Genomic DNA, 13,299 nt, shown 5'->3' on the forward strand with positions numbered 1-13,299 from the left:
AAAGAGGCATTTTTTTTAATATAAATTATTTGGTAACTTTATTTTCTATGCAGCACTAATGTCCCTGCATCACTCTAAGTAGCTATTATTTATCAATTTGTTTTATCTCAAAATTGTTTGATAGGGCAACTGTACTAACATAATTTTGTTTTTATCTGATATTTATTCTGACTTCAATGAGTTTTATATCTCCAAAAATAATTTTTCCTGAATCTGTCTCCTTGTGGTTGTGATGCTCACTCACACAGAATAAAATGCACATAATTACTAATTGAAGAATTTGTGAAGAAAAGTATCATTATATTTTTAAATGTCAGTCTTGGATATGTGTTTCTTGCCCTCTTCTTTTCTTTCTGCAGCTACCAACATTGCCCAAATGATTTGCTTTTGTAAAGGCTAAGAATTTCATAACTGCAGTAGCAGCAAGTATTTGTTCTCTGACACTAGTGGGATAAAAGGAAGAAATAGCCATTATCACCTTGATATGTGGTATTTTAACTAATGTCTAATGGAAATAAGTAGCAGAAGTAACTTCTACACATTCCTAATGAAGGTAATGCATGATAAGTTCATAGATTAGTACTAGTATGAGACTAACTGCCCTTGCAGGAAATTTCAAGCCTAGCCAATTATCTCAAGTGAGAATCAAACCCTGTATATTGTGGCTGTAAGGTAAAGAGCTTAACCATTATACCAACCTTACAAATGCTGAGGAATTAATAGATAAATGCTTATATAGGGAGAAACAGCTACTCTGTGTTTTATTTATATAGTGTAATGCTGAGATCATGTTGTAAGGGGAAAATGCAGTCACTTGTGAAGAAAAATTGTGGTTAGTGAGCACTTGTACTTCAAACGGCTGTAAGAAAATTTTCATTCAGCAGATATGATCATTCAATAGTTTAAAAATAAACATAAGCATGAACAAAGCACAATTCTACCAGGTTTCTAGGGCAAGACTTTGTATTCTTTGAACTGTAGTGTTTCAATGTGACAAATAAGTCATGTAACTAAAAAAGTTAAAGTCAAATGTCCAACAAAGTAATGAAAAATCCTTACATTTATTGTGTACATGTGCTGAATAGCAGCAATATTTATATACCACACTGTATAAAGTTGCATTATCTTCCTTATTCGCCTAGCCACCTGAAGTCTGTGTGTCCCATCATCGTGTACTATACAGAAAGCAGTTGTATGTTCTCTAGTTAAACACAAATCCAATTGCTATACCAAGAGTGCACTCATTAATTAATGCAAAACTTGATAATTTTCTGGACATGCGTCATACATTAGCAAGACTTAGGAAACATAGTATTACTTAGTTCACAGATTTTTGGCTTTTCTGCATTAGGAGAGAAATGGCATTTATATTCTTGTCTATAGTGCTCTTTCACAGATGTAAAATTAAAATACCATTATTTAAAAAAAATATATATATATATATATATATATATATATATATATATATATATATATATATCATACTGTAGCATGCCTGAAAACAAGCACTAGCTAGCCTAAAGTTCTATAATGTCATAAGACAGTTTTTATCTCTAACACTAGAAAGTATGGAATATGAAGTGCAGCTTTGACAATACAGATCCACTGCATGCAATATTGACCGTGTCAAACTTTAGCTGTACTGTCTATTTCAGGTATTTTTTACAGTCCAGCAGTTGATAGTAATGGAAGACAATATTCCATTCATAACATTAACTGATGCATTCAGAAAGAGTTTATAGTTTTTCAGCTATGACCTGCCCACCTCCTCCTGTGATGTTAATGGAATTCATTGAATGGGTAGAAGACATCTCTTCTGGAGTTTGATCCTCATAATGCATTTCCTTTCCCAAATCCTGATATTCGGATTCGTTGTTGAGTGCTGTTCTGAAACTAGCTTCACTACCTGCATCACTATTTGGCATAAGAAGGAAGGTTATGTGACTCACTGGGCTTTGTTCACTGTTAGCTTCCAGAGAAATATTTCTGATCATTGTTTTCTTAGTCATAGTATTACTGAGGGATTCATCACAATGTATTGACAAAGCCATGTCTGTCATGCCATAGCTCACCTTATGCTTGCAGCCACACTGTGCTTTGTCTGAAGGAGAGTTCTCCTGCTCAATAGCTTTGCTATCTGATGATGATGTGGATAGTGTTGAGCCACAGAAACTATTGGACTGCCTGCGGGAAACATTACTTTGTCTCAGCGTAACTCTGGCTGCCACTTTAAAAGAATGAGCTGCAGTATTACACCTCACTTCTTCAATGGTATTTCTTGATGGCTTGAACACAATAATATAGATTTTATTGAAAAATATGCATCCTAACAGTCCAAAACTAGAAGCTAAGATAGCAATAACTTCAACAGCTGACACAAATTTCCCATATGTACTTGCATATGCTGGAATGAAGGAAATCCAGACTATAAAGAAAATTAACATACTGAAAGTGATAAACTTAGCTTCATTGAAGTTTTCTGGCAGTTTTCGTGATTTAAAAGCAAAAAAGAAGCATATGGCAGCTAGTAAACATATGTAGCCAATCAGGAAACCTAGTGCCATCAATGAGCCCTCATGGCATGTGATAAAAATAATTTCATCCTCTAGTTCTTGGTTTCTATAACTGGATGGAGGAGCTGTGTAAAGCCAAATTACACATGTCATAACTTGCACAAATGTACACAGAAAAACTAACAGGAACTGAAGGTTAAGGCCCCACCACTTCTGTTGTAAACCTGTTGGTATTTTTGCCTCAAATACTAATAGAACACGATTGGTTTTAACTAGGATGCAGGAAATGCATATCACAAAGCTAATTCCAAATGCTGGTTGCCGTAAGCGACATGACCAATCTTTAGGTTCCCCAATAAATAGTAAAGAACTAGAAAAACAGCAAATCAGGGAGAAAAGAAGAAGGTATGAAAGTTCTCTGTTGGTGGCCTTGACAATCGGAGTGTTGCGGAACTTAATAAAGACACTAAGTACAAAAGAAGTCAAAAAGATCCCAAGTATAGAAAAAAGTGTCAAAGCAATTCCAAATGGTTCAGTCCAGGACAAGAAATCAATTTCCTTGGCAATACAGGAGGTGTGGTTCTCACTGGACCATGAATCCTCAGGGCATTTCTCACATGCACTTGCATCTAAAAAAAAAAAGCAACAAAGAAAATGTTCAGCAGTTTATTTTTCAAAAACTAGATTTAGCAAGTAAAACTTATATATAATATATGTATTAACAAGGCAGAATAAAAACAGACACAATTAGATACTTTCAAACTATGCAGGCTAAAAGTTTTTTCAAAGAAACAAACTTTTAATCATCATGTTAGACTCCTGTTATACTTCAGTTCCAGGCACGAACTCAGCTGTCCAGATTTTTTCAGAATGTCCAGATTTTTTGCCTGATTTTTTTTTTGTCTTTTCCCCATAAAATTGTGGTTTTCTGGGAAATTATTGGCAAGTCACTTAGGACTCAAGTCAGAAAATAATGACAGACATTTGAGTTTCAGACTTCATACTCTTCAGAAAATTCATGCTAATGCAAAACCTGTTATTCTATCAATGTAATACATTTGTAAGAGCAATATTTAAAAACTGTCTCTATTGTTGGGTCTTTGTACCCCCATTATTTATGGCTTTGTCCAGATTTCTTGCTCTAAGAGGTTGAAAGGTATGTCAGACATTGCTGCAGTGTTGTCAAAATTAGCAGACATCTAGACAGCAGAATAGGGGCCAGGGCATAGATATGCATATGCAAATATAACTGTGAGATATGGGCAGGAAAGCAGCAGACTTTAGCTATAGTGGTAAAAAATATTTGCTCAGGTGAGAAGGGTCCATTTTAAACCAATTGTATTTCCCAAAAGAGTATGGTGAAAACTTATAAAGGAAGTAAGGGAAATACTTCTGTGATGCTGGATGTACAAGTGATTATGACAATAGTAGTAAGGAACAAAAAGGCAGAATAATGTTCTGTTTAAGCTTGCTCAGCAAAATCACAACAATAACTAAAAGATGAGCGATGCACCACACCATAAAATGTATCTCAACGATTTATTCAGAGCTGTATCTCAACAAGACAAAAAACAACAAACAACAGATTAGCGCTTTCAGCTATCAAAGCCTTCTTCAGATCCACATTCAAAAGCCACATCTAGCAAAGCAGCTTGTTTACATGTTTTTTGTCATTGGCTGCTATATGCTTTATATTAGATTGAGATGTGGCTTTAGCGCTAATCCGTTGATTGTTGTTTTTTGTCTTGTTGAGATACAGCTCTGAATAAATCGTTGAGATACGTTTTATGGTGTGGTGCATCGCTCATATTTTAGTTATAATAGTAGTAAGGAGACAGGTGTTAGAATCTAGTGATGGCACAGTAGCATTTTGGAGATAAGCATAGCCACCAATAGGCATCTGCAAAATCAGTGGCTGTGGGTATGTGTGTGTGTGTGTGTTTGCAAGGTTCCAAATAAAACTACAGAGTTAAGATAAGAACTTAAAGAGACAAACATTATTACATTATTTATCATACAGTACAATCAGCTCATTTGTATTCTGACTAACACAGCTGTGGTATGACACCTAATGTAAATAACTATCAAAATAAAAATTCTTCTGACAGGTATATACTGTTTGAATTGGGAGATAGCATTAGTACTGCAAAAGATTACACAACAGTTCAGTACAACAGATTATCCACACAGGGTAGGACTGTTTTCACCATCTGAAGCTCCTGCTGACAGGAGCTGCCTGTTCATAGGTGTTTACTAGGCTAAAAACCACAGAGGCATTTTTAAGCCTAGCCATACATCCCGAATCTCTGACAAGTTCTGACACCCTTGATATGTGTAAACATGGGCCTGGGAAATTAACCATTTACAGGCTACCTGTTTGCATTAGAGATATAGGTGCCAAACCAGGGATGAATTTCTGGTTTCCCATCCAATTGTCCAAGTTGCACTTGAATTGGGTTAGGGAGGAACTCTGCTTCACATGGATGGGGAGCCTGTAGACAGGGTGGTCTCTGGGATACATACCTATCTCTCCAGCAAGTCCTATTTATATCACAGGCAAGGTTTAAGTATTTAGAATTAAGAACCAACTAAATTCCTGTTTTATGTATATATTCTGTATATGTTACTGTAATCAAACCAACTAAATTCCTGACTTATGTATATATTCTGTATATATTACTGTAACCACTATGTGTAACACTGTTTCTACTTCTGTGCAAATTAATGTTTAATTTTTTTCTGCATCTATGTTCTTGTCAGAGTTTTTCTAACCGGGCCTCCACCAAAAATGGGCTCTTTTAGGCCCGGTGGACTTTCCCTGTAAACAAATGCAATAAATAAATAAAGAATGGGTAATTCTGGTACTGTTTGTTTTATGGATATGCAGGAGGTCCATCAGAGTGGGGTCTGAAAATACCCTGTATGCCAGGCATAGATCTCCCCTCAAAAGCCTGTAGGAGACATAATACAGGGATAGGGCCTTGAGGCAGTCAGCATAGGACATATTACTTATGTCCTGTATTCTTTTAATCAGGAACATCTGTGGATGTTCCAGTTGTTGGATATACCTGGTTAGGTGCATATCAACGTGGGCATTGTACTCAATAATAGGTTTGATGAGTGACGAATACAGTGGAACAATGACTTCCTTGGACTTAGATGCTATACCTTTGTTTATAAGTTGTGCAACATAGAATGATTTCCTTACCACTGTTGACACGTGATGATCAAAGGCTAGATTACTATCTATGTGTGTCCCTAACTCCCTGACTACTGAGTCAACTCTAAGGGGTGTGTTTGTCAATATGATAGTTACCCGGAATGGATGACTTCTCAAAGGATACTATTATCGAGTTCTTATCGAGTTTTAGTCCATGGCTCCGACACCAGTTGTTTGTCTGTGACAGCCCCTCCTGGAGAACATTTGTGTCAGTGTGAGATTCAATGAAAGCTCCTAATTTGCAATCATCTGAAAATGTAGTCAGCCAGAGACCACTGACATTGGCCTTGACATCTGAGAAGTAAATGCCAAAAAGGAGTGGTCCAAGGACTGATCCCTGTGAGACTCCACTTTATGTCTGCCTTGTATCAAAGCACTCTTGGGACTTTGTAATTTATGTTTACATGATTTTTTTAAGGGGTTCCACTGCATATGCTGCCAAATGCGTTGGGTAGCTAAGCCCTAACTGGGCTACACGTACGCCTAATAGACTAATACGGAATGGAAGAGTGGTATTTTTGGCTTTTAAACAAAAGGTACAATCAAATATTTATTTATTTTACATTTGTTTACCGGGATAGTCCAACTGGATACATGTCCATTTTCAATGCAGGCCCGGGGAGAAAAGCTCCAAAAAGACATTTAACAAACTGTTACATTTTTACAGTTTAAAACACAAAATAAAACACAAATAAAATGATTTTTTGACACAGATGTAAACAAACACAAAAACAGATACACAAACAAATTATTACATTTTTACTCAGATGGAAAATTCTAGACAGTGTTTTTAAGAATGATAGCGTACTGAATGCCTAGTAGGCTAACCTGGTAGTACTTCCAAGGAGATCATAGGATTTACAAGTTAAGAAACAATAAAGTGTAGGCAGAAGTCTTCCATGTGCACATGAGTGATGGTTAGAGTTAGTCTGGATTAGGACAAGGGCATAGCCATCGTTTTTTAAAGTACTGAATCAGACTTTTCTTGAACTGAGGTAGAGGAAGAGAATTCCAAGTTTTGCCAACAGAGTTAGCAAATAGAGATTTACCAACTGTGTTGTTAGATTTGAGAGTTTGAACTTGTAGTCTTTCAAATGAATGAAGTGCACTAAGGTTACTGTAGGGGGTGATGAGGTTTTTAAGTACGGGTGTATTATCTGGTTGGTACAGGATCTTGTGTGCAACTATTAGTTGGTTAACCTGAAGTAGGTTAGGCAGTTCAAGCCATCCTAGTAGATTTAGGTTATGACAGTGATGAGTTATGTAGGCTGCACCAGTAGCAAATCTAGCAATGTGATTGTAGCTGCTAGAAAGTTTATTAAGGTCAGTTTTGTTGAGGTTTGTAAATAGAGGGGAAGCATAGAGGAGGGTGGAGAGTAGATGTGTATGAGCAATTACAGTTCTGGCTAATGGCATTAGGAAGGGCTTGATCCTATATAGTGAGCCAAGTTTGTTATTAATTGTTTTAATTATTTTATTGATGTGCAGATCAAACTTAAGGTTATTATCTATTATAACTCCTAACAGTTTGGTTTAGGAATCTGGGGAAATAATGGTGCCATTGTTGGCTTTTAATGTAAAGGTTATAGGGGCAGACCTGTGCGTGGGGGAGAAAAGCAGCAGTTTAGTTTTATTAGGATTTAATATGAGATGACGGTTAAGGAGCCAGTTTTCAACTGTGTTAAAAGTATTTTGGGATAGAATCTGCAACTCTGTAGGTGAAGTGTCGGAACATACTAAAGTGGAGTCATCCGCATTATGAATGCATGTTGCATTTGGGATGACCTTATACAAATCATTGATGAAAATAGAAAATAATAGTGGACCTAGTATGGAGCCTTGGGTACTCCGACGGTGATGGGTAAAAGGTTGGATAGTTTGCTCTGCAATCGGACAGCCTGTTGTCTACCACTGAGATATGATTAAAACCATTGGATGGCCTGGTCCTCTAAGGAGATGGATTTCAAAGTGTTTATGAGTATTTGGTGGTTTACCATATCAAATTTAAAAGATCGAGAAATATAGCAGAGGAAAGTTTATTATTGTTTTGGTGTTGGTTAATGACATTAGAGAAGGAGAGGAGGGCTGAGGTTGTACTATGGAATGGTCTAAAGCCATGTTGGGTGTTGGCTAGAAGTTTATTATGGATAAGATAATTCAGGAGTTGATTGTGTATGCATTTTTCCATAATTTTAGTCAAGGGTGACAGAATAGCTATGGGTCTATAGTTTGAAAGTTCATTAGAGCTGCCCCCTTTATGGAGTGGCATGACATGGGATATCTTCCAGAAGGAAGGAATGGACGCCTCAGTTATAGTTCTATTGATCAGGATAGTAATGGGATATGTATGGCATCTGCAGGGTTTTGTAGATATTCTGCAGGGAGGAGATCAACAAACAGGGTGGTAGGCTTTAGTTTTTTAAGTAATGTTCACACCAAAGATGGGCAAAGTGGCTTGAAGTTAAAGGGGGGTTGGGAGCAGGGTGTAGTGGCTGGAGAATATGGGCATCCAGGGGATAACTGGTTAGCTAGATTCTGGATGGTTGTTGTAAAGAAGTTGTTAAAGGTATTGGCAATTTCTGCTGGGGGGGTTTGGTTAGAATCCAAGGGGGTAGGAGTGGAGGACTGTCCTGGACTAATGAGTTTGTTTATACCTACCCAAAACTTTTGTGGCTTGTTTTGGTGTTTTTCTTGTAGATGACAGTAATAGTTTTTCTTGTCTAATGTGGTGGATTTTTTTGTTTCATTTCTTAGCTGTCTGTATCTAAGTTGATCTATGGGTTTTTTTTGTGGTCCTTGAAGTGGCCCAAGCCCTATTTCTAAGTAGTATTTTATGTCTGGTTTCTTTTGAGAGCCAAGGAGCAACTTTTGTTTTGGTTCTAATAGTCTGTGTTGGTGCATAGGTGTCAGAGATGGATAGGAATTTGGTATTAAAGTAATTTACTGCATCTTCAAGTTGCAATTGTTTCAGAACTGACCAATGGCAAGATATGAGTTCATTTTGGAAATTTGTGCAGTTGAAATTTTTATTGTTCCTTATTGTTTTAAAAGTGGACTGGTTGTGGATATCAGCTTTTTGCCAGAGTAAATAGGTGAGGAGGTGATCACTTACATCATCAGGCAGGGTCTCACTCTTGTATTTGAGGGGATGGGCGTTAACAAAAATCCAATTCAGAATACTTGCTTTATTGTTGGGTTTACTGAGGGGGAGGATATGACCTGTGAAAATCGATAAAGGTTTATGTGGTGAGTGGGGAGTTCTGAGGATCATATGTTCCAGTCTATGTTGAAGTCCCCAAGTACAATGGTTTCTTGGGGGTAATTGCTGGATAACCAATGTAGGATATCTTCAAGGGTATTTATGTTATTGTCTTGGGGAATAAACACACAGACGAAATTTATACATTTGTTCTTATTAATGTGTAGCTTAGTGATAAGAATATCAGCATTGCTAAACAGGGATGTTTGCAGGGTATTATTGGACACTTCAAGCATGGATTTGTACAGAACAGCTACCCCACCTCCCTTTCTATTGGTTCATTCAAGCCTTAGGATGTTATAGCCTGGTGGTATAACTTCTTTATCTGAAGTAGAAGGTTTTAGCGAGGTTTCAGTAAGACATAGCATGTCTGGGGAAAGAGCATCTAAGAGGGCATATAAGTGTTGAATCTTATTGTTTACACTTCTGATATTTAGGTGACTGATCAAGAGTGAGTTTGGGGGTTTGTCTAAGATTTGTGTAGTAGTGGGACAATTAGTAAAGGACCTGGAGCCAGTGGGACAGGATTTGGGTGGATATCTCCATCCATTGTCAAGTTGCATTGTAATCTGATTGTGATCTTCCAGATTTTAATTAATAGACTTTGGTATCTTTTGGTTTTAGGGTTGGTATATCTTGTTCTAATGGGATGCTGATACATTTTAAGTAACGAGTTAGATGGGAGGGGATGTATTACGTGTTCAAACTTGTGTGGAGCTATAAAAGTGGACGTTTGGCCTTTTGGGTAGTAGAAACCTGGGTATGTATTATATTCATAGGCAGTAAGAAGATATGGGACAATCAGAAAGGGTAGCAGAGAGTACAGTGGTAGTATTTTAAGTGGTTTTATTGCAAGTGACATTGTTATTATTGAGGTTGACTTGTCCTGTTTAAACTTTTTAAGATAGGATAGAAAGGTTAAGTACTGGAGAGTCTATTAATGACTTGGATATAGCTGATTGGTTGAAGCTATATATAAATAAATATATGTATCTGTTTTGCTAGCTAACAAAACTGCTACTTGTCTCGAGTTTATGTTTCTTAAGAATCATTTTTAAACAAATATATATATCTGGAGCATTTCTCCCCGGGCCTCCGCTGAAAACAGGATCTGTGGAACCTAGTCGGACTTTCCCGGTCAACAAATGTTAAATAAAATAAAATACAAATAAATGTACCAGAGAACCATGTTACTGGTATTTTACAAATCAGAACCCTAAAGTAGCAACTTAAACAGGATATGTTTAAGTCATCCAGTTCCACTCACATGCCATTAAAGTTTTTTTTTTCTGATAAAGAAATGAAAAACTAAAACTATTATCAAAAGATTTTGTAAGTATACTTCATCAAACTGTCATATGGAATCAAGCAGGCCTGCAATATTCAAATGCTATTTCCCCTTTGCAAGATTTACTTAGATAAACTCAAAGTGTTACGTTTCAGCATGGAATCAGAAGTGATCCTCTAAGGGAAGTGAGTAGCCAGCCGTTTACACTCCCAGAATTAAGATGATTACGTAATAAAAAGGGAAAATATTTGCTAGGATTATTCTGAACTTCAGACTCTTAAGTTAAATCTCTGCAAAATATGAAAATTCATTCTGTCTCGGGGGAGTGGTTGTAAACAACAGGACTGGTCAACAACACTTTGAGGTTGCACGTATGGAGTAGATTTTTCTGGTAATTTAACTTCATCATATCCATTATGTGCTTTAAGTAAGTATTTTCTGTTTCCACTATAGATCTACATGGCATTGCCCTGGAGTTGGTGTTACAGTTAAGGTATTTGCCTTGCAATCATAAGGTGTAATCTTTGATTCTCACATTTAATAGGGAAATTGTTTAAGCTTAAAATAGCTTACAAGGGCAACTAACCTAGTACGTGGCTATGAACCAGTATGTAGAAAGATTGTGGTTGTTCTGATTGGTATAACACTATAGTAGGTCATTTTTTTTTTGGGGGGGCAGGCTGTAGCCCTGACTATCAATTGTCTGTTGTGGCCCAAGTTGTGTCACCTCCTACCCTTGGAAATAGCTCCTGGTTTTGCAGCCACTGATGAGGAGGAAAGGGAGGGGAAAGAAGAGAGTACTACATGGCATTATCTCCAAGTTTAGGCATCATCAGTAGGGTGAGAAGGGAATGGAAGAGAGGTGGTTCTGGGATGGGATGGAGAGTACAAACAGTGGCATCATCTATGCTGCACATTTGATGTTTTGTTGGCCATTCACCTCCAGCATGATGATGTATTTCTGTAGGCTATTTAGGTAGTATGGTGTACCTTTCAGAATGTGACCACCTTGGGTCTTAAGGTAGCCATATCTTCTTGGTTATCCCACCCTTCCCAGCTCAGTGATTGATCCATGTTCTGGCCTCCACCAGAGTTTGAGAAGTGGACTGCCATATCACCATATCAAACCTAACTTTTTAGACAGGTAAAACTTAAGTTACCTACTTTCACATCTAACTCCTCTAGTGCACACTGCAGTGTTTACGATAAACCATTTTTTTCATGTTACCTTTAAGCATCTATTGCAAGACCACCAGTTATTGGAGAGCCCACATTCTGCCTCTCAGTAGTCATCTTGGGATTAGTGCTTCTGTTTTCTCCTGGTGAGAGAAGGAGTGCAGTTACATTATTTACTGGAGACTGCTGATCACTAGAAAGCTTAATAACTGCTTTATAGGTGACAGCTTGGAATCTGTGCTCATATTCTGATCCTAGTGAGAGTAGGAGCAGAGTGCATTGATTCCTGTCTCTTTCTGGCTGGAGAGTGAGTGCCTGTGCTTAATGTACCTGAGTGGTCTGGTTTCTATTTGAGGCATCTACCAGAAAAAGGCTACAAGCCTGCAGACCCTTGCGACATCTGGAACAAGACTGTGGATCACCAAACAGGCTGTGGCCTGCTTCTCTTCTTGGGATTGGTGCTAACATTTTGCTTCTGGTGAGAAAAGAAGCAAAGTATCCCAACAGAGTGAAGCTGTGCTGAAACCAGCATTAGTAATAGCCAGTCAGTAGCCATTCATGCGACTCCCTTCTTTTCATCATTCTTGAGAAGCTAATTCTTTATTTTCAGTAAGTATTGCTTGATTTCTTCCTAACTTTAGAATATCTGCCTAAATACTTCATCCTTAAATTTTCAAATTTTCAGGGTCTTCCACTCAAGTGTTTGACAGTGCTCTGTACAGACTCAGACACTTTGAGTGACATTTTTCCTGTAAAGGCTTCAGTACTTAATATATTGATCTCATATCCAGGCATGTCTAAAGGTCAATTTCCTGTGCTTTCTCCTGTCAATCCAGTGAACTTGGGCATTCTAAGGTAATGTAGCAACTGCCTCATGTACACAGACAACCCTCTCATCTTACCTCCCAACACTATGACTTGTGAGAGATACACATATATAGCCAGATTGGAAGCCAAGCACTCTCCAGCCAAGACTGGATTAGCCAGTCAAGAGGAGAAGGTTAACACCTGCACCACTCCAGATGCAACACATAGCCCTCCAGAACTTACACCACCACAACCCTCACATAGTAACACAAAACACACACCTACTTTTGCAGAGGCTCTCAATAAAAATCTTCCCAAACAACAGAGACCTCCGAGGCAGAAATGCAAACAACCACCACATCCCAGCACAAACCATGACACACATAGCTCACATAAACAGTGTGCCACTCAACCAAAGCCCATAAGGCAAAACAATGTACCCAATACACTAGTCATAGGTGACTCAATAGTAAGGCACACTGATGTCCCACTCACTAGGTTGAATAAGGAGAATGTTATGGTCACCTACCTGTCGGGTGCCAGGATCCGCCACAAAACACATGCACTTAGGTCACTCCACAGTAGGTACAAATATGACTTTGTCATTGTCCATGCTGGTGTGAATGACCTGAGACATACCTCCCTGGACTACATGAAAAGAGACATAGAGGAAATCTCGGATCTTGTAGCCCAGGCAGGTATGACCCTAGCTCTGAGTAGCATCCTACCATCACCCAGAATGATACCACAGTACAAGCAGAAAATGACTGACTTCAACAATTGGCTAAGTTTCTGGTGTCATTCTAAGGGGATCCAGTATCTGCCTGCTTGGGATGACATGATCAACAGACCTCGATGCTTCATCAGAGATGGCCTGCACCTGTCACCCCAGGGATTCTGGCCAAGGCTCCTGCCACCCCTATAGTGCCTTTTTTAGGCAATATAGCTAGTCAAGAGGAGAAGTTTAACACCTGCACCACTCCAGATGCAACACATAACCCTCCAGAACTTACACCACCGCAACCCTCAAATAGTA

The 13,299-nt window shown here is 38.1% G+C and overlaps 1 protein-coding gene across 1 annotated transcript in view; it reads right to left on the minus strand.

The window, feature by feature from the left end:
* Positions 1–1,490: 1,490 nt before the first annotated feature.
* Positions 1,491–13,299, minus strand: part of LOC122803435 (extracellular calcium-sensing receptor-like) — a 247,814-nt gene continuing 236,005 nt past the window's right edge. The window contains exon 2 of the mRNA XM_044073049.1: positions 1,491–3,142. Coding sequence (XP_043928984.1) covers positions 1,737–3,142 — 1,406 coding nt within the window. The 3' untranslated portion in view covers positions 1,491–1,736. The remainder of the gene's footprint in view (positions 3,143–13,299) is intronic.

Source organism: Protopterus annectens, chromosome 5.part1 (genome assembly GCF_019279795.1).
Source record: "Protopterus annectens isolate FY-2018-M chromosome 5.part1, PAN1.0, whole genome shotgun sequence".
In the NCBI taxonomy this organism is placed as follows: Eukaryota; Metazoa; Chordata; order Ceratodontiformes; family Protopteridae; genus Protopterus; species Protopterus annectens.